At 37.9% G+C, this 22,571-nt stretch overlaps 1 protein-coding gene across 14 annotated transcripts in view; it reads right to left on the reverse strand.

The window, feature by feature from the left end:
* sbf2 (SET binding factor 2) overlaps nucleotides 1-22,571 on the reverse strand; it is a 339,926-nt gene that overhangs the window by 102,397 nt on the left and 214,958 nt on the right. For all 14 annotated transcript variants that reach the window (XM_016993005.2, XM_062978926.1, XM_008106923.3 and 11 more), the window contains 4 exons: nucleotides 21,624-21,722; nucleotides 14,801-15,005; nucleotides 13,578-13,687; nucleotides 11,522-11,671 (listed from right to left, as the gene is read on the reverse strand). In XM_016993005.2, coding sequence (XP_016848494.2) covers nucleotides 11,522-11,671; nucleotides 13,578-13,687; nucleotides 14,801-15,005; nucleotides 21,624-21,722 — 564 coding nt within the window. The remainder of the gene's footprint in view (nucleotides 1-11,521; nucleotides 11,672-13,577; nucleotides 13,688-14,800; nucleotides 15,006-21,623; nucleotides 21,723-22,571) is intronic.

Consider the following 22,571-nt stretch of genomic DNA (forward strand, 5'->3'; position numbering starts at 1 on the left):
TTAAAGTCTGAAGGAGGTAGGCTTTGATGCTGCAAGGCTATTCAATGGTATTAAAGGTGACCAACAAAGGTTTACCTTAGGTAGGAAGCAGCCAGACTTGGAAGCTGTGAGGTTATTCAATTGTATTCAAGCTGGTTAACAAAGGATTCCCGTTGGTAGGAAGCAGTCATATGTTGTACGTTGAACATCTCTTATCCATATACATATGTGTGTATATGTATATAGATTATCTCTCTCACATACAAACAATCCAAAATTGTGTTGTCGAAGGCTTTCATGGCCGGGATCACAGGGTTGTTGTATGTCTTTCGGGCTGTGTGGCCATGTTCCAGAAGCATTCTCTCCTGACGTTTCGCCCACATCTATGGCAGGCATCCTCAGAGGTTGTGAGGTATGGAGAAAACTAAGCAAAGAGGTTAATATATATCTGTGGAAAGTCTAGGGTGAGAAAGGTCAGTATGAATGTTGTGTAGTTAATCACTTTAATTAGCATTGAAAAGCTTATCTGCTGTCTTCTTCCTGCCTCTGGGGCATCCTTTGTTTAGAGTCGTTAACTGCCCTTGGTTGATTCATGTCTGGAAATCCTCTGTTTTCAGAGTATTGCTTTTTATTTACTGTTCTGATTTTTGAGTTTTGTAATACTGGTAGCCAGATTTTGTTCATTTTCATGGTTTCTTCCTTTCTGTTGAAGTTGTCCACATGCTTGTGGATTTCAATGGCTTCTCTGTGTAGTCTGACATGATAGTTGTTAGAATGGTCCAGCATTTTTGTGTTCTCAAATAGTATTCTGTGTCCAGGCTGGTTCATCAAATGCTCTGCTATGGCTGATTTCTCTGGTTGAATTAGTCTGCAGTGCCTTTCATGTTCTTTGACTCTTGTTTGGGCGCTGCGTTTGGTGGTCCCTATGTAGACTTGTCCACAGCTGCATGGTATCCGGTAGACTCCTGCAGAAGAGAGAGGATCCCTCTTGTCCTTCGCTGACCGTAGCATTTGTTGGATTTTCTTCGTGGGTCTGTAGATAGTTTGTAGGTTGTGCTTCTTCATCAGCTTCCCTATGCGGTCAGTAGTTCCCTTGATGTATGGTAAGGACACCTTTCCTCGGGGTGGATCTTTGTCTTGACTCTCATGGCTTGTTCTTGGCCTTGCAGCTCTTCTGATGTCTGTGGTGGAGTATCCATTGGCCTGTAGAGCCCAGTTTAGGTGGTTGAGTTCACCTTGGAGGAGGTGAGGTTCGCAGATTCTTTGTGCACGGTCTGTCAGGGCTTTGATTGTGCTCCTTTTTTGACTTGGGTGATGGTTGGAGTTTTTATGAAGGTATCTATCTGTGTGTGTAGGTTTTCTGTAAACTGTGTGGCCCAATTGTTGATTGGGTTTGCGGATGACCAGAACATCTAGAAATGGCAGTTTTCCTTCCTTTTCTTTTTCCATGGTGAATTGGATGTTTGGGTGGATGCTGTTAAGATGGTCCAGGAACTTGCTGAGTTCTTCCTCTCCATGGCTCCAAATTGTGAAGGTGTCATCTACGTATCTGAACCAAACAGTTGGCTTTTTTGGTGCTGTTTCTAGGGCCTGTTTTTCAAAGTATTCCATATAGAAATTTGCTACTACTGGGCTGAGAGGGCTCCCCATGGCCACTCCATCCTTCTGTTCATAGAATCCAGTGTCCCACTGAAAGTAGCTAGTGGTGAGGCAATGGTGAAACAGGGCTGTGATGTCTTCTGGGAAGTTTTGTTTGATTAGTGTGAGGGTGTCAGCTACTGGGACTTTGGTAAAAAGGGACACCACATCAAAGCTGATCAGGATGTCCTTGGTGCTTAGATTGAGGTTGCTGATCTTTTCTATAAAGTGTGTAGAGTCCTTGATATAATGTGCAGTGAGCCCAATGTGGGTTTGTAGCTGTGTAGCCAGAAATTTTGCCAGGTTGTAAGTCGGCGATCCAATGGCACTTACAATGGGTCTGAGTGGGATGGAGTCCTTGTGGATTTTGGGGAGTCCGTAAAGCCTGGGTGGGAGGGCTTCTGATTTGCACAGCTGTTGGCGTATGTCAAAGTTAATGGAGGAGTTCTTGATTAGAGTGTTCGTTTTTCTGGTGATTTTGTTAGTGGGGTCTTGTTTCAGTTTCTTGTAAATTGTGGGATCTAGAAGTTGTCTGATTTTTTCTTTGTATTGTTTTGTTTCCTTGATTACTGTGGCATTCCCCTTGTCAGCTGGAAGAATGATGATTTCAGGATCTGAGTTGAGATCTTTGATGGCCTGTCTTTCTTTTCTCGTTATGTTGCTGGGGGGGAGTTTTGCATTTCTCAGGATCCTTGCTGTTTCCATTCTTACCTCCTCTGCTTCTTCCTCAGGGAGCTGGTAAATTGCTGATTCAACATTGGCAATGATGTTTTCTACTGGGATCCTGGTGGTGGTGACTGCAAAATTTCCTCCTTTTTCTAGAATGGATACTTGGTCTTCAGTGAGTTGTCTGTCTGTCAGGTTGATGACTATATATATGCTATGTATGTATGTATCCCACACCTATAGATGGTGTATGTTGAGCATCCTTTATCCATACACACCAGTTATGTATGTGTGTGTGTATTCTCTCTCACACATATACACAATCCGAATTTTTTCATATATATCCCATGTATGTATGTGTACACACATGCCCATACATACATACAGGTATGTATGGATAAGGGATGCTCAGTGTACACTACACACACACACACACACACACACACACACACACTATCTCTCTCTCTCTCTCACACACACACACACACACACAAACACACACACACACACACACACACACACACACACAGTGTTCAAATGAAGTGTGTGTGTGTGTGGGGGGGGGAGAATGAGACAGGCAGACAAAGAAAGAGACAGAGACCAAAGCGCTTTGTGGGCTAGCTGGCTATTTTTAGCCCCATTTCCTGGGCAAGCCTGGAAGACAGTAAGGTGGAAGGATGGAAGGAAGGAAGGAAGGCAGGCAGGTGGGCAAAAGGTAGAAGAAAGCCATTTTGAAGCGGAATACACTGTTGCTGATGCTTCTTCCCTTCTTCCCTCAGTAATCCAGCTTCTTGGCTCTCCTCGTTGATTTTTGTGTGAGTCTTATATATTTCTAGGATATATATGAATTCTTACAGTTAACATTTCACCTGGGAACGTGCATCGGTGGGTAACATTGAATCTGTAGCTAAAATCAATTTGCAATTCATAGGACATAGCCCAGAACAGAAAGGATTGCAGTAAAATCCAAAGCAGTTCAGGGGAGTCTGAAATCTGCTCAGACTTAATCTGGAGCCTTGAAGCAAATTCAAGCAACATAGATTTGGAAGTTTCGTTTTTAAATGTTGTATTCATTATTTCCTTATGAGAAATCTTGGCTTTTTAACTGAAAAGATACTAAGAATCTTTAAAATCAAAACAAACAAAATGACATGTTATGGATATGTCAGCTATAAGTACCATTTGAGAAAGGGTCAGAGAGTTCTTTTGGGTGAGAGGCTAGAGACAACTCTGAAGGTATTTGGAAAACTGGAAACAACTTTGAACATTGTATTTTTAATTGTTTGATGTTTGTATTTGCATTTCAATATACTATAACACTCAGATGGGCCAAAAATCATAATGAATGAATTAGAATGAATTGCAGTTACAAATTATACACTGGAAGAAATGTAATTTGGCATTGCAGTTTTCTAAAACTTGCAATTTAAATTAGCTTGCATTTTGCGTAGCTTGCATTGAAGTGTCCTCGTTATTTTACAAATGCTCCAAAACTACCATTACACATTTTTTAAAATACTAGCACAAGAGTACAAGACTTTAGGGCTTCAAGGGAGCAGCCTCCATGCCACCTCATCCTCTTGTTCACTTTGAGAGATTGCTGTCTACTTTGCTCTTGTCTGCTTTGAGGAACTTTGGGTTAGTTGTTTTTGTGTGGTTTTTATTCCTGCTATGTTTGGCTTCATGAAAAGAGAGCAAGAGAGAAAGGGAGGCTGGAATGAGTATAGTATGAATAAAACGATTCTTTTGCCTCTTCACTTGTGCTTCCCTGCCACAACTTTATGTTTTTACCATTTTAAAGTTGATCTTTTTTTATTGTTCCATGTGAATGTGGATTTATACATTATTGTTATTTATAAAGTACATTTTCTTATTTAAAAACACGTAACAAAAATATGGGAGTGAGGGGCTGGAACAGATTAATAGCATTTCAATGGGAAAATCTGCTTTGAAATAAGAGCAATAAAGAGCTCAGTCACTGAACGAATTAAACTCTTAACTCAAGGTATCATTGTACATAAAAGGATGTCTATATGATATTAAGCACTAGAAAAAATGCTTTTAAAATGTTGCAATTAAATATTATCAATGTGAGCAAAAGGAATGTGAGCATTTTTATCATAAATGGTGATAATTTGATAAAGTTCAGAAATTTTGGACAGATTCATGTGATGTTGGAAGACGTTTTAAAAATGAAAATTTCAACGAGACTTCTATTCTATCTATTGAGAATGGTGGAAGAGAAGAAACACAGAATAATTTTACAATACAGGCAGTCCCAGAGTAACAAACATCTGATTTACAAATGACTCATAGTTAAGAACGGTGGTGAGACAACAGAAAGTGAAAGAAATCTACCCCTCAAAAGGGAAATTCACTCCTGGAAGAGCTATCATGGGGAAAAGGTGTCTCCACTGAAGCTTCAACACCAGTCCATGTTTCCACAACCAGCCGAATTTGTCACAGGGACAGAAAGTGAGGTGAAATATTCTGAACAGGGGCACAGACAGCAAAACAAATGTTACAGGGGTGAACAACTTATGATAGCCAATAATGTGCATTCTCTCTCTCTATATACACACACACACACACACACACACACACACACACACACACACACGAGGGTTGAATGAAAAGTAATGCCTCCATCTTCGTAATTCCTCAACAGATGGCAGTACTGGTATGCGGCAGGTACTGGCTTGTTCAGTAGACTCTCCTCTACAGTTCCATTTATCGGGAAGCCTTAGCATTGAACGGTTGTGTTGTTAAAGTGCGAAGTATGGAACCCTGCACAGACAGTCGGTCAATGCGACTTAAGCAATGTGCAGTCATTGAATTCTTAACAGCAGAAGGTATCACCCCAAAGGAGAAAGGCATTACCTTCATTTTCGTAATGCGAGTGGAGTTCCTGGCAAATTTCAAGTCTGTACGCTTTCATTTTAGGCGTCAGCATCCTGGGTACCCATTGTGCACAGATCTTCCGATAGCCAAGCAAAGCAATAATGTGACCCACGCTTTCTTGTGAAATGCCGATTATGCTTGAAATTTCTCTCTGAGTGATGCAATAATCATCCTGAATCAACCTTTTGCTTGTGAAACTCGGTGGTTACTGTCCAACTCTTTGTTTGTCATGCAAGTCAGATGTTCCCACCTCAACATCTTTAAACTTACTCACCCAATGACGCACAGTACTCACATCAACACAATCACCATAAACAGCTTGCATTCTCTGATGAATCTCCTTTGGGGTGATACCTTCTGCTGTCAAGAATTCAATGACTGCACGTTGCTTAAGTCGCACTGACCGACCGTCTACTCAGGTTTCCATACTTCGCACTTCAACAACACAACCGTTCAATGCTAAGGCTTCCCGCCAAATGGAACTGTAGAGAAGAGTCTATTGAACAAGGCAGTACCTGCCACATACCAGTACTGCCATCTGTTGAGGAGTTACGAAGGTGGAGGCATTACTTTTCATTCAACCCTCATGTATGTGTGTGTATATATGTGTGTGTGTGTGAGTGTGTGTGTGTGTGTGTATATATATATATACACACACACACACATACATACCAGCTGTGCCTGGCCACGCGTTGCTGTGGCGAAGTCTGGTGGTATGGGAAATAAAGTATTGAGGAATTGGTGGTAGTTAAGGTAAAGGGTAAAGGTTTTCCCCTGACGTTAAGTCGAGTCGTGTCCGACTCTGGGGGTTGGTGCTCATCTCCATTTCTAAGCCGAAGAGCCGGCGTTGTCCATAAACTCCTCCAAGGTCATGTGTGATGACTGCATGGAGCGGTGTTACCTTCCCGCTGGATCAGTACCTATTGATGCATTCACATTTGCATGTTTTCGAACTTCTGGGTTGGCAGAAGCTGGGGCTAACAGTGGGGGCTCTCTCCGCTCCCCCAATTCAAACTTGCGGCCTTTCGGTCCAGAAGTTCAGCAGCTCAGGGCTTTAACACGCTGCGCCATCAGGGGATATTATTTCCTAAAGGTTGTGAATATACAATATTTCTGAATGGTTTTTTTTTGTCTGTTGGAGGCAAGTATGAATGCTGCAATTAGGAAAAATGATTAGGATGTAATGGCCTTGCAGCTTTAAAGCCTGGCTGTTTCCTCCGAGTGAATTTTTTGTTGGGAGGTGTTAGCTGGCCCTGTTGTTGTATCTTACTGGAGCCGTGGATGATGGGTTGTGTTGTCAAATTTCGAGGTTGGGCGGCCTGTAGTTTTGTTGTTTTGTGGGTTGCCCTGATGCCATCACTCTTTTATATATATAGATGTAATTTATGTATGATTATAATCCTTCCTCCCCATAAAGGCTATTATACAGTTACAGTACATTAATTTTTATAGTCCAAACACATTTCCATAATTCAAAGATTGATTTTAAGGAGCTATGAATCATAGTTTAGTAGACAGACACATGTGCAACTCCTATTTTTACTATACTATTTTATTACTATCAATAAACCCAAATTATACACATTAAATATTTACTGTCACTCTCACTAAATATTTTGATATCAGAATTTTCCAATACTTTAAATCATATTTTATCACAGTTAGTGTTGATAAAATGCTTTAAATGAATTACAGGCTCAATGGAGATGCAGTTATGCTGGGCATTTAGAAAATCTCATTATTCATTAAAATAGTAACAAAATCAATTGAGCCTCTCTTCAGTTCTGTGTACCTGTACTAAAGTAACCGGTACCTGGGATCCAAAGATATGGTCACATTAAACAGTAGCTTTTCAGCTGTGCTAAAATACCAATCAATGTCCATTAGCTCATACTGGTCACTTTTTAGGATACTGGTTCATATCTTGACATGCATAGCTGGATATATGCGCTAGTAGGGGTTAGCAACCAACTGAGGCCTGGTTGCAACACACACTATTACTCATTGAACACCTCTCAAAATTTTAACAAACTCAATGATAATTCTCACCTCTCAAAAGACTTGTGAAATGACAATTTTGCTATGTTTTGGGCTCCGTAAGGAGCATGGGTCTTAGAACAGAAGGCAACGAAGCTGAGCCCCCTGATCAGGCAAAATCAAACCACATAGACCTCCTAGATAATTGAGCTCTCTCAGGAACTACCTATCAGAAGGGTCCTAAATTATCATGGTCAGAAAAAAAATCAAGCAGCTCTTATAACTGAGCCTTCCACAATTAACAAAACTACATGCGGTCCTTTTTTATCTGACCAAAGAGCGTGTGAAATCTGCACTTTCCAGAATCCTTAAAGATGAGTGGTTCACATTTTAGTTATGTTGTAAAGCTTCCTTTCACTCTCTTAATATTTCTAAAATCCATTTTCAAAGAAGTGATTTATTGTTTTTTGGCAGGCCTGGGAACAGAAAATTGGTCCCTGGACCTCTTGAAGCTGTAACAGTTTTGCTTTTTTTAAAAAAAAGAGTTTTGTATACAATCCTGTACATGCTCCCCTTCAGAGTGCTGGAGGGAAGTGTGTTGATAAATCATATGGCCATATATGCACTCAGTTAATAGGGCCTTATTTGCTCTATACATTAACTACCATATATATGCATATATAAGTCAACCTTATATATAAATCAACAGCAGATTTTAAGATCAAAAGTATGGATTTTGATATGACCTGTGTTGACTTAGGAGGCCAGCTGCCCCTGGCTGCTGCCATTACAGTACCATTTTCCCATCAAGGCATTTAAAAAGCCTTTCTCTTTCTACTCAAGGAAGACAACAATTCCTTTTTGATAAATGTTAAGGTATAGTATTTCTTCTTCTTCTTCTTCTTCTTCTTCTTCTTCTTCTTCTTCTTCTTAAAATAAAAAAGAACCACTCCTCTTCTCCGAATAGAGTGGTGAAAGGCGAGAGCTTAGTTTGGAAGAATCTAAAAGAAGCACTGACTTCCTCCACGCTATCTGCCATAGTGCCATTTCTAACGTTTTTGAATGCTTAGGTGAGAAAATGATGGTGATAGCTCTTTGGTGCCTGTTCCAACACTGAGCAAGTAGATGGGTCAGTACTTCTTTTAGGTTCTCACCTTTCACCACTCTCCTCAGAGAAAGGGATGATGTCTTGTTTTCATTAAGACTGAAGGTACAGTACTTTAACTGTTTCATGGATAAAGTCCATCTATGTATTGCAGTTAATTTTTGGTGAAAATATCTAGTCTTATAAATGAGTATATATATTTTATGCTTTAATCAATGTTGTATTGCTTCAGTTATAACCTTGTCCTTGTGCTCATAGTACTCATATTACTGATTACTTTTTGCTTGTCTCAAGTATCCCCCTCAGGGAAAAATAAACAAACAAACAAACCTTTTTGAGGGCCTTTTTAAATCAGGAAGGAAAGATATTTTTTTTAAATGGCTAGGAATTGGAGAGCAGCTTTAGGAGCTGCATGCTATCCATGGACCACATTTATCCACCCTAAATCCAAGATAACATTGTTTTTGAGTAGCAGATAATTACACAGGAGATGTCAGATAATTTTGGGATGCACAGTACAAAAATGAAAATCCTGGAGACAAGGTCATACATACACTGAAATGTCTTTCTGTACTGGAAAAATACCCTCAGGTCAAAGAATACAATTATGAAGTAATTTGATTCATGTCAGCTAAATATTTTTGTTTAATGTTATGGCACATAGTTGTTATGTAAGTGCAGCAGATGTGCTCAATCTGAAAAAGGATAAAACAAAACAAAACACAAAGCCAGAACATTTGAAAAGTTCACAGCATGGCTAGCGGTGTCATTCATCACAACAAATTCCATAGCCACTACCCAGCATGAGCCAGAAAGCAAATAGGTGTGAATAAACAAATGAAAATATGTACAACCTAAGAAAAAAATATATACCAGAGCTAATTATAAGACAAATGGTAGCTGGAAGAGAAACAATCTGCAGATGGGAGTAACAGCTTAATTATTTTTACATGTGTTAATGAGGGGGAAAGAAAAGAAAGAACCTTAAAACTCTCAAAGTTTAATTAATGCAATCTATAACCATTATCTTTGCCGGTATCCAAAAGGTTTATGCCATGCTCGTGAGTATCCCATAACCATATATCTGGCCCTGTGGGATGTGACTATTGAGCCAGTTATGGCTTTTCAGCAGAGTTCTTCTTAAATTCGTAATAAAAGAATGCCATAGTCCAAAGAACATATCACAGGTCCAATGCAGGTCTAATTAATGCCCATCTATGATAAGGAAACCAAACTGGACCATCGGTTAACCTATCCTATCGCCTTTCCCATAATGATTTCCTTTAATTAACCAGTAAATAAGATGCATATTGCCCCTGAGAAAGGTAATTAAAAAAGGATTTAAAAGGTCATTAAAAGGATTTTAATTGTATGATTTTATATTTTTATATTGTATTAATTGTTTGCAATGGATTTTATTTATTGTTATGTTTATTTATGTGTCGGCATCGAATTGCTGCCAGTTGTGTACATCGCCCTGAGTCCCTTCGGGTGAGAAGGGCAGGATATAAATATTGGAAATAAATAAATAATAAATAAACAACTTATTTTTGTAGCTGGGAGGCATCCCTTTTTGCTTTGCAGCCCCTATACTCTCTCAAAACATGATCCAAAGAGTGGGAAAATATCTAGAATCATGTTTCACACAGAATGAAAGGGTTAGGCACTGACATATGGTTTTTGAGCATATGTTAACCAATAGTTATTGAACTTCAAATAAAGCAAAAATATGAAATGCAATCAAACTACTCTTGTGAATGAGTCTTCTGAGGCTGTGAGTAATAATGGGGAGATCAGGAGAGGAAAGAAGAATCCTCGTGAGGAGGGCTTGCTGGAAGATTTATATAGAAAGAGAATCAGGGAGATTGATGAGGAATCTTCTGAGGAAGTTTCATGTGAGGATTTGGGAGAGGGTGTTGAGGAAGCAATGGTGACGGAGGAAGCTGGCATAGATTGGGCACGGGCTCCGGAAGGGCTTGGGGAGGAATCTGGATCCATGGATGCTGTTGATGCTGGAGAGGCTTGGGTATCTTCAGAAGCAGATCCCACATGGTCTGCCTGGAGGAATAAGGGTGGTTCCACAGGTGTGGACAGAGTTGGGTGTGGGCAGAATGATATTGATTCTGATGGAGAGTTTGGGACGCCTGATCCAAGGGCGTTGGCTGTTTGGAGCTCAGATTCTGATGAAGAATTTGGGACACCTGATCCTAGGGCGTTGGAAACCTAAATAAATTGGGGATGTTTGGCCACTATGCTATGCGTGTGGCAAGGTGTTGCTGGGTGCCATTGGGTTTCCTGTACGTGACTCTGAAGACTGGCTTGGGACTTTGCAACAGATGTAAGTTTGATCTGGGTTATTCTGCAACGGAGGGCTGGAATTGTGTGGGCTTCCCTGGACTGCATTGTTATTACTATTTTGCATTAGCTGCTGTTCGCCTTCGTTGTTTTGGCTTTCTGTGCCATTCCGTGACGTGGACCTTCTTTTGATGACTTCAACTCCTTGGACCTTGGACTGGAATTCGACTCGGCTTTGCTCTTCACTCCCAAAACGTGTTTTGGCATCGTTCTCAATTCCGTGGCTGCTTTCTGTTGCTGACTACTGGCTTCGCTCTTGACCCTGACACTGGCTGCTTATCCGACTTCCTGCTCTGCTCCTTCAATTCCTGGCTTGGCTTTTGCTCCTGCAACTATTTGACACTGCTTGCTTATCCCGACTTGACGACGCTTTCCTGCTCTGCTCCTTTAACTCCTGGCTTGGCCTTCGCTTCAGCAGCGGTTTGCTGCGGGCTCGCCAGCGTCTTTCTGTTCCACTTGCTTTGCTGCTCTCAACAGAGAGTTCTCCAGCCCGGTTTGGGTGTTTGTTTTGGTTTAAAGCTACTTTCGTACTCCTGAATTTTGGGAAGGTTTTGGGGGCTTCGTAGCTGTTTGCTTTTGTTTGTTTCACCATTTCAAGCCCGTTTTGTGCTTTTGGGCTGAGTTCAAGTATTTTATGTTTAGTCCGGATTTTATCTCTGGTTAATCTGGATTATATGTCAGTTTGTGTTTTTGGCATTTCTTCTGTTTTAACTACTTAATAACACTGAAGTTTAAGTGTTTTAAGTTTCTGCTAATTCTTTGAACTATTTTTGGACTATTACTTTAATAAACTATATTTTGCTCTCAGTTGATGTCTGACTTTTGACAACTACTTATTTCCCAGCATCATCTTATCCAATTGATTTAAAAGATAAATAAGTTGAAAATAGTTTCAAATACCTGCAAAGTACAGTTCATCATTCGCACTATATAATCAAACTGCTGATGATCCAATATTGCACGATTTTGTTGAACATGAAGGCTTAGTTCCTCTGTCAAACACTGTCGAGCTACTTTTCCCTTGAGGGCTCTCAGTGCAGCAGGCAGAGTCTGTAGAGACAAAGCCTTAATATTAGGAAGCCAACAACAAAATATCCAGTTGTACTACAGCATTCATGTTAAGTCACTTTCTCTAGCTAGTAATTCGCTTAGTGTTTTCCAAAATAAAATACCGTATTTACCCGAGTCTAATGCTCCATCAATCTAATGCACATCTCAATTTTCAAAACCCCGAAACCCCAAAAACTACTTGCTGGCAAATGTAATGTGCGAGGGCAAAAGATGCACTTTTTGGAAGTTGGCCCAAAAAGGTGTGCATTACAGTTGCTGCCTGCTAAGTATTCCTTCTTTAAAAACAAAAGTATTAGAGCACCAAAGCTTCTACCAATGGGAAAGGAAAACCTTGGGGTGCATCTGTGCTGTAGAATGAATCCAATTTAACTGCCTTGGTTCCATGCTATGGAATCATAAGGACCATAGTTCTACAAAGTCTTGAGCCTTTCCTGCCAAAGAATGCTGGTGCCTCACCAAACTACACATCCCACAAATCCTAATTTTGGCGAGGGAATTTAGTCAAAAAAGGTGAGCATTCGATTCAAGTAAATCTGATAAATAGATTCGCTTAAAAACAAACTTGCTGTAAATGATCTATATTAAAGTTAGTGACTGAGATTAAATTTCTATATTTTTCATTAATTTCTATTTTATAATTAAAAAGTATTTTGTTGCTAAATTCCAAAATGCAGGCTTTCCCCACCTTTGGACACTTCTCTTTCTGATTAGTTGTTTTTCCAAAGCTTGCATTTACAGATATTCCATTAATTTGAGGAGGGGCTGCTCTTTCATCAGCTTGTATGGCCTCTGAGACTCATTTGAGACCCCTCACATACATGCTACTTTATCAAGAAGTGGTGTAATTTTTGCTTTTCAGCAGTCCAAATGCATTTGCAAGTTTTAAAAAAGCTTGGGTTCCACTTTTCAATCAATTCCATTTTCCAACAGCTATCTTTGTGCAACCATTTACCATGATGATGCACAACCTGGAGTACTTAACCAATCAGATAAGCAGGGGCTTCCTGTAAATATATCAGAATATAAATTACAGGACTTATAGCTGGCTTGTCTTGATTGTATCCCCTAAGTTCTGGAACATGCTGTACAGTGAGACTAATCAATGACAATTTTCAGTCACATTTTAAGCTAAAAAGAACAGATTTTTCTATAGGCTTTAGGCATAAATCAAAGTATTTGTAGTTTGATGCAGATCTATTTAATGACTTTCAGCACTCCGTTTAAAGATTAATCAGTAATTCAAAATAAAAACTTAGATAAATATTTTTAAAATAGGTGATACTGCCTGACAAAATAATTAAAAATGCTTTCAATACGAGACTGGACTAAATATTATCTATTATTGTTAATAGTTGCACAATCATAGTTAGAAAGGTCAGCATTGGACTAGCTGTCCTAAAAATGATGTTGTAATTGCTGTCAGGGTGAATATTTCCTTTCCTTCTTCTTTTGTATAAGGTACAAGCCTCTTAATATTCATATGTGTGTCAGGGAAATAATTAAACACAGTTCATAAGCAAACAGCTACTATTCACACTGAAAATGTACTGGGACTTCTGTCTGTACGCTGAAACCCCCTTGAAAAGCACTAATATTCTCTTTTTACTAGGGTAGGGAAAGAATTCTTCCCAGAATAGAAATGGGCAGACAAAGGGAGAGGCATTCTAGTTTTCATAAATTTAAGGAGGGACCTGCATACATACCTCCCTCCACCCCAACTGGCATCTCATTCACTTTTAGCCTGGCAATCAATTGTTGGAAAGGACAAGGGATATATGAAAACAGTGACCAACATCTGAAAGGACTGGAAGAGAAGTCAATCACTTGGCATGCAAGAGTTTAACTTGGAAATACTCCTCAAATAGTTTAGCAAAAACTTTATTACCTTTTCTGTCTCCAAAATTTTATTCTCAAATATAAAAGAGATGCAGTTTCTAACAACTTCCAGCCTTTGTGCACTGTTGAAAACTGAGCTTGACTTTTCTACTATGGAAACTAGCAAAGAAAGAAACAAAAACACATGTGAAACAATTTATTCTTTTTTTTAAAAGCATACCATCACTAAAGAGTCATTACATTAAAAACATTCCTAGGATGACTCCTAGGCTATCTTTGATTTTGCTACATTTGTCCTCATTACATGCTAGAAATCATTACAGCAAATCTGTATAATTATTCGGTCATATATATGATATTTAATATCCTGATAGGTAGACTTACTCAAGTAGGACTTTTGTTACTTGAGCCTAATATTTTCCCTAGGGAAAATTGTGTATTTCCGTCTGTGAAAAACACAGTATCACAATGTAAAACCCACATTAATTTGGGCAGGAAAGGTACATTAGCAGGACCATAAAGGAACCTGGCACTTTGCTGATTAATATTTCTCTGAAAAATCACAGCCATTTTTTTGGCATTACAACCATTTGTTTGCGTGACAAAGATATGTGGGATATAACTAGAGGCAACTAGAACTTCCAATTTCAGTGGTAGGGCATTAAAGAAAAATTGGCGCTAAGGCAGACATACATTATAAGGAGTAAGTATCTACTCCAGCAAAATAGATATAGGAAGAGCACCCACAAACTCTTATTATAAGAGTTAAGAGACATCAGAAGAGGAGAAAACCATAAATATTTATAGGGTATTAATTTATTTTATAAAGGCATCTACACTGCCCTTCAGTATAGGCTCCAAGACTTTACCACCTGTCTGCCAGAGCTATTAATTATATAGTGTAGAAAGGCAAGGCCAATATATGCCATACTTAGATGAAAGTGAGGTACAATAGATTAACAAACAGAACATGAACTTAAAAATATTCATTTTGATACAGAGGCCAGACTTCTTTTTCCCATTAAAATTATGGTTTTCTATCACAATATACAGGGTGCAAAGACACCTAAATACAGATAAAATTTATGGACAGTCTCAGCCTTGTTCTTTAAATGAATTTCAGCGCTTTTATTTCAGTGGGTAAAAAGCCTGGCTCCTTCTTTTAAAAATACATTTTATAGCATTCTAAAAATATTTGTTCTAGTAAGGAAAAATCAGTCTAAGACAGTGAAATGGTTATAACTGTATGAAACATAAGGATGGTTCGCATACCAACAGGAGGGCCAGCAGGCACAACACATTTCTTTTCTATGCGTGAAGCAGGTTGCACACTTTGGTTCTTAACTAAACCGTCCTGGATTAGATCTTGGACTTGATTTTCATTAATCTTGGGAAAAGGAAGTACATGAATTCGTAGATGAGATCCTTCTGTAGGCCGTGGAACTTTCTGGAATGCCATGTGAGGATTTGGATTTTCCTGCAATCAACAATTATTTTTATAAAGTTATTTAATTACTTAAATTTAATAATGACCCATAATGTTTCAATAGTTGTACTCTTAATATTGGGTTGAATACCTTATTTTAATAAGACACACATTTCATTTAAAAATAATTAAGATAAACAAGTATAAACAACACTGTGCACGTTGGTGACAATATATGCAATATAGAAAGAAAAAAAAGACCAAAAAGAAAAAAGAAAAGAAAAAGTAATGTGATAGTATCTTTACGACTAAGTGCATTTTATTTTTGTGTAAGCTTTCATGGATATAAGCCCACTATTTTGGATGCTATGCAGTCACAATTAATGCTCATGTATAAATATAGCCATGAGAATAGGATGGACTGTAACAGAACTCAGAGATGTAAATCATGACCCTTACCTTAAATTTTCAAGAATAATATAGGTGATAAGTCTTTCAGATCTTTACAACGGTCACTTAGTGCTGGGCCGGGCTGGTTAGTAGCCAGCTGCAATAAATCACTATGACCAAGAGGTCATGAGTTCGAGGCCAGCCCATGGTGGAGTGAGCACCTGACCATTAAAATAAAAAATAGCCCTGCTCGTTGTTGACCTACGCAACCTGAAAGATAGTTGCATCTATCAAGTAGTAAATTTAAATACCACTTATATGTGGGGAGGTTAATTTAACTAATTTACGACACCATTGGAATGAGGAAGTTGGCGTCACAGTGGATGATGAAGCAGCTGCTTCCCCCTGTGGCCGGAATCGAGCATACCCTCAGGAAGCTGGAGAAGGTTAAATTGCCTCTGTCTCTGTCTCTATGTTCATATGGCATTGAATGTTTGCCTTGTATGTGTACATTGTGATTCGCTTTGAGTCCCCTTCGGGGCGAGAAGGGCAGAATATAAATACTGTAAATAAATACATAAATACATAAATAGTGTTGTTGTGTGAAAGCAATACATCTGCTTACCAAAACTAAGTTGCCCTATATGTATAGTAGCAAGGACTCTTGTATTAAATACCAAGAGGCCATTTCTTGGTTCATAACTCTGCTAATTAATTTGAATTCGTAAATATAATTCAGTTCAGCAGTTTCTCTTTCTTGTCTTCCTTTGCACCTTCCTTGTTCAAGGATTGTAACTTGTAAATCTCTTACTGTGTGTCCAGGAAGATTGAAATGTTCCACAACTGAAATGTGGGTTAATTAATTCTCTTGAATAGAACTATCCTGTTTGTCTAATGCAGAGTGCAATAGGAGATGATGATATTTATTGACACCCCACTTTTTCTCTCCAGAGGGACTCAAAGTGCTTACAGCAAAACTAATGCAATACATTTAAAACCCAGAGACATGAGAGAAACCACCCATAAGGATGGTAAAACACCAAACATCTGGGCGTCCCCTGGGCAACATCCTTGCAGATGGCCAATTCTCTCACACCAAAAGCGTCTTGCAGTTTCTCAAGTCACTTCTGACATGAAAAAAATTTAAAACCTATAAACATGCAAACATTAAAATAGAATGTTTAAAATAAATTAATACCCTCAAAAACGATTAAAAAAAACTTTTCATAGCTAAAACCACAGCACCCCTGACTAGATCATAAAACCTCCTTCTTTAAAAAAATCTGTCTGAATAAAAAAGTTTTAGTCTGCAACCAGAAGGGTAGCAGGGTAGGGGCCGTTCTGGCTTCCCTGGGCAAGGAGTTCCAGAGTTGAGGGGCAGCCACCGAGAGAGATGGCCCTCTCTCGTTCCCACCAACTGAGCTTATGGTGAACGTGGGACCAAGAGAAGCGCCTTTCCTGAAGATCTCAGGGTCTGGGCAGGTTCATACAAGGAGATGTGCTCAACCTGGACCTGAACACTGTTGGCACCAGAGGAAGAAGAAATACCTGAAATCATATGAGTGATGTCAATAGCTCTTCTAACATTGTTCTAAGAGTAAATGTGCAGACAGAGTTGGTATTTGGATTTGTGGAAGGACTTTGTCCCTGTATTGCCATCCAATTGCCATTCCGTTGTGAGTAGATGTTTTATTGTTTGTAGATCAATAAAAGCCTGCCTTGCAGTGCTCATGAGAGGGCTGTGCTATTCTTCAGAATAGATTGTTAAATCTTTAATGCATTTGAGTGTTCTCAGCTGAAGACTGTAGTTGAAATGTTGGGGTGTCCTGTTATTTTGTGTTTTTTTGTTTGATTTACAGTAATTGGTTCCTGAATTTTAATCTCGCCACATTAATTTATTTTCTAAATCTTCTTATATGGCTACTGAGGTTTAAGAAATATCTGTTTTAAATCTAAGAATTCTGAGTCTCTATCCTGTGCATATGAGAGATTGTATTGGAGGGCTTGGCTATAAACAATAGATTTGATAGTATGTTCCAGGTAGAAACGGGATGCATGTAAGCATGTCTAGTGATCTATGGGGCTTTGATAGACCGTGGTGCTTCAAAGTCTAGTCATACAGTGGTGTCAAGAAAATGAATTTGTTGTGTGAATTGTTTCAAGTTGTTGAAGCAGGCTGTTGGCAGGGTGGAAGTTGCTCGAATCCTGGTGAAACTTCTCAAGTTACTGTTTTCCATGTGGCCAAACAACAAATATGTCATCAAGAATGTGTAAGCAGAGTAAGTTTTTCAGGTGCACATACCAAGGAAGTATCTTTTCATGTCAGCCACGAAGATGTCTGAATCCTGCAGCATCATGCAGGTACCATCCATGATAGTGCCAATGACACAGAGGTACATATTATCCTCCGAAGTGAAGTAGTTATGGTTCAATACAAAGTGGAAGTATTTGGTGGATAAGTCTAGTGTAGCTTTATCCAGGTTAGTATTCTTGATTGCTTGTAATGTATCCTGATAGTGGATATTGGTGTATAGGAATTCTACATTACTATGTGGTGGCTAGGATGGTGTGGGAAGTTGTGGATAGACTGAACTTTTCTAAGTAAATAATCTGTATTGTTCAAATAGCTTGGAGTGTTTTGATGATATACAGTGTTTTGATGATATATTCAGATATCCCAATAGTCAGGTTTTAAAACTTGAGAAATAGGTATTCAAGGATTGCCATTTTTATGTATTTTGGGCAGTAAATGGAAAAGCTAGATTTTTTTGGTGGGAATACCTAAGGAACAATCAAATGGTGTGAAGTTCAGAACAATTGGGATTAACTGCAGTGTTGTATCCTCAAAATGGAAATCTACTGCTCTACCCACAAAAGAAGACTGGATCTTTAAGATCTTTGAAATTGACAAATTATCTAATTTGAGAGAAGCCATTGCCGCATATAAAATTTTAAAAGACTAGTTTTTGATTTACAGTGTTCCCTCGCTACTTCGTGGTTCACTTTTTGCTCCCTTGCTGTTTTGCGGGTTTTCAATTAATATGAATGTACACATTTATCATGGTATTTTTGCTGTTTGTGGTGTGCAAAGGGTTTTGGAAGGGGGGGGAGGGGAGGGAAGGGTTGGAAATATTTAGCTTCCATTCTTCTTCTCTGCCAGTGTACTGTATATTGTAACTGCTAAAATAAAGTACAGACTGCATTGTAGTAAGTGCCCTGTGGCTTGCTCTCCTCCACACACAGAATAAATATAGTGTCCCTACTTCGCGGATTTTCACTTATTGCTGGTGGTCCTGGAACGTAACCTGTGTGATAAGTGAGGGAACACTAATAATAAAAGTTGCTTGTGGGACTGCAGAAAAAGAATGATTTTTTTTTTTAGTCAGAAGAAAAGTAGTGAAGTATGTTGTTAAAGAAAAGTTAAAGATTTTCTTAGATTTTAATCTTTGGATTGGAGAGTGGGAAGACAACTTTTATATACCTTTTGTGGTGTCAGGATAATAGAATTCTTTAGTTTTTAGTGTTTAATATTAGATATCTTTATTTTGATTATTCTTTTTCTTTATATAATAGTAGTAATGTGTGGAATAATTATCTAGCATGTATTTATATGTACTTGTAGGTTTTCCCCCCAAAATAAAAAAATACACAAAATCATAGCTGAATTACTCTTTAAATTTAATTTTCATACTGAAATAAATTAAACAAGTGGATATCTCAGCACAAGAGATTATATAGATTAGTCCTTCAGTTTAAAAGAACAGTTACTGAAACTGCAGACAATTATGAAGTGAAAGAAAAGAATGGACAATATTCTGCTAAGCTGGCTAACAAGCTAGATTAATTTTCCATTATATATTTACCTGCTACCTTTATTGGTTTGTTTTTAAGAGACAGAAATTGATTGAGATGAATAACACATTTTTATGAATACACATTCAATTTCATGTAACACTGATTAGTTAGCCCATAACAAAGTTTAACATAACTCTTCAACCAATGGTGGGTTAATGGGTTCATGATCTTTCCATGACTCAGTTGCACACGGTAGTGTCATTCTGCTCGCACAAAGCTCCTACCATTTAAGGAAATTCCATCACAATCAGTCAAGCATTAAATCCAGCATTTCAATTCCACTCGAACAACTGTTTGCACAAGCTACTACAAACATGTTCATGATGCATCATGACTTCATTATACCAGTATTTGTTTGCATGAATCATTCCATTAATTCTTGGGCAACTCAACTATTATCTGAATAATGCCACTTTTGTACCTTTTCTGTTAGCATTGGAATGGTTACAACATTCACCTTCATGACCAGGGAGGAAATATTCAACCAAACCAACTACGGGTTCACTAGGAAGCAAATTACTAATGTGAAGGCTATCTTTGTCCAGGACAGAAGACTGGGCCTTAATTTTTTTTAAAGGAGCCTATTTCTATAAGAGCCTACCTGAGGAGCGAGGTATTCTAGAGGACCCTTTCTCTGTCTTCCACCATTGAAATTAATATGCTGTGAAATGGCATGACATGACATGAGAGCAGGCCTTAGAAGCTATGGCCTCATGGTTGCAGAATACCCTCTCCTTAGATGCCTGACTGGCATCAATAATGACTTCATGTTGTAAACAAAATGTTGCCAAAGGTTGGTGCTTTACTATCTTGTTAAGCCTTTGGGCCTACTCCATTTTATCAAAGCTGATGTGCACAGTTTAAACTAGTTTAAAACTGTGTTAACCTGCTGAATTATTTAATATGTATTTAGGCTCTAGATCATTTAACCAATTTAAATTATTACATTGATTTTACTGCTTAAGTACCATTGTATAATACTGTAATAAATGAATAATCTAGTGAATAGAATGGGGTTTGGTCTGCATTAGTAACACTGAGAATAGAATTAGTAGGCAATACCCATTCTGCATTCTCTCAGCCTCAGTCAATCAACTTTCCTTTTAAAATATGCTTTAATACATTTATTGGTTTCTTGACTGGTGAAGACATACTGGACCTTTTTATGGCATAACCACCTAAATGGTACCAGATCTAGCCTTGTCCTGGAAGTCACAGTCTGTCAGTTTCAGAGTAAGGTGCAGTTATGCACACCCATTTAAAAATATAAACCTTCATGAAATTGCTTACTTTCTTATGGCGTAGATATTCCCACTGTAGCATTCAGGACTGTTTTTTTTAAAAAAAAACTCATATTGCCATTTTCTCTGCCTGTAGCTCATCCTCTCATGTTTGCATCTGAGCACTGCATACACACATACATACCTATAGGCCAAAAGCTAATCCTTCCACTCCGCCTCCTTGTAGCTGCATCTGAGTGCTACATATGTATTTTTATGTTTTTTGGGCCCTTGGCCCAAAACAGGGTCAGAATTTTAGGTCCCCCCCCCCCCCCCACCGCCTTATTTTAAGTTGGATAATAAAGGTATGTGTGCCAGGTTTGGGTAAGATCCATCAAGTCATGTAGGAGCCTTTGTGGTACAAACAAACACACATATTTGACTTTTACATATATAGATTTGCTTGCCAACATATTTAGAGAGAAATACATATTTTGTTAGCAACCAAATACTGACTGGATTATTCATTTATTAGAAATGTTTGTCATCTGGTAGCTATGATTAGGGGCCAGAGAAAAAAACAAGTGAATCAGAAAAAAACTATATAGAAGCTAAGGTGGATAGGAAAACATTTAATATGCACACATCTTTATATTGCTCATCTTGTTCAGAGAAAGGAGAATGTTATACAAAAGTGGGTAAACTTTCCAACCAGTTGATCACTGTAATCATTGCCATCATCTTCAGCCTCCACCCCATTCCATGTTTTTATAGGCTGCTTCAGTAAGAGTATAATTATTATACAACAAATCCAAACATGATGTAACTTGAAATTATGACCAGCACTGCAACACCAATACCAGACACAAAATTCAGCTTTCTAAGTAGATCATCCTTCATTTTAAAGAAAATTTTCATAGCTGAGATTTTAAGGTTTAACACTTAAACTTTAACACTTAACTCCGACTTTGCTTCAGGATTCCACAGTTCCTCTTGATTTATCTGTTGCAAACTTCACACAGTTTAAATCAAAAGTAGACATCTGAACCAAAATAATAACAATATTTTGGTCTAAGCCTTGCAGTGAAATAACTTTAAGATTCTTAAGACACATTGCAAACTAATCAATATTTCATTTTTATATCTTTAACTTTAGGAAAATCTTATTCAGTCAAATCATAGTTCATGAATGCATTATACTTACATTTTTGAACAGCTGCTCTGCAAGTTCTCTGACATGCTTTAACATTTTTGATGAATTGCTTTCTTCTGATTTAATTCTCTCTACTTCAAATGCTACCAACTGCAAAAGAAATTGAAATCAAACAAAATAACTTTCCCAATGGTAAAATGCATAATAAATTGAATTTGCATGAGTGTATTAATATTTCAGGAGCCCTTCTTTCTTTTTTTGAGAATGACTTTGAGTGGAACTAAGCTTTCTAATTAGGTGCAGACTGAACCCCCATCTCTATCTACTGTTATCTTCTGAAAGATTATGAAACTTGTCACAAAATAGCATTGTTTATATAGCCCATTAGATACGCTAAATTCTTTAAAGTGTCTGTTTTAAATTATTAATATTATAGCTAAAGCACAAAAATGTTTATTAGTTTTAATGTCTATAGTATTGCACATTGAGAAGGGAAAACAACAAATCCAGGAGCAATAAAAAGGAAAATATATACATTTTATAGCACCTGTAAAATCACTTATGAAAGGCATAATATTTTTGCCTAAGCTGCTTTTGCTACACATTTTAACAAGTTCCCATACTGTCATACAGAAACATCTGTTAGATTTTTAAAAGAGCAATTATACTGCAATATTTTGAAATCATTTTGAGAAATCTATAATATGCAGTGCTATTTTTCGTGTTCACACATACTTATTGTGTTCAGCTTTTGTCTTCATTTTCTAAAACATTACATTTGGTTAATTTTTAAGTTATTTTATCACAATAATTCTCTGTTTTTAATAAATCAATTAAATACAAAAGTTTTGTCTATTCAGAATAGATGCTTCAGTTTTAATTCATTCTCTTGATAATTAATAGTAAAGATGTTTCACAATAATAGTTTTCATAGCAGCTTTAATTTTTAACAGAAGAACAGCGACAGAAATGTAAGTACACAAATATCTATGTTCTTTG

Source organism: Anolis carolinensis, chromosome 1 (genome assembly GCF_035594765.1).
Source record: "Anolis carolinensis isolate JA03-04 chromosome 1, rAnoCar3.1.pri, whole genome shotgun sequence".
Lineage (NCBI taxonomy): Eukaryota > Metazoa > Chordata > Lepidosauria > Squamata > Dactyloidae > Anolis > Anolis carolinensis.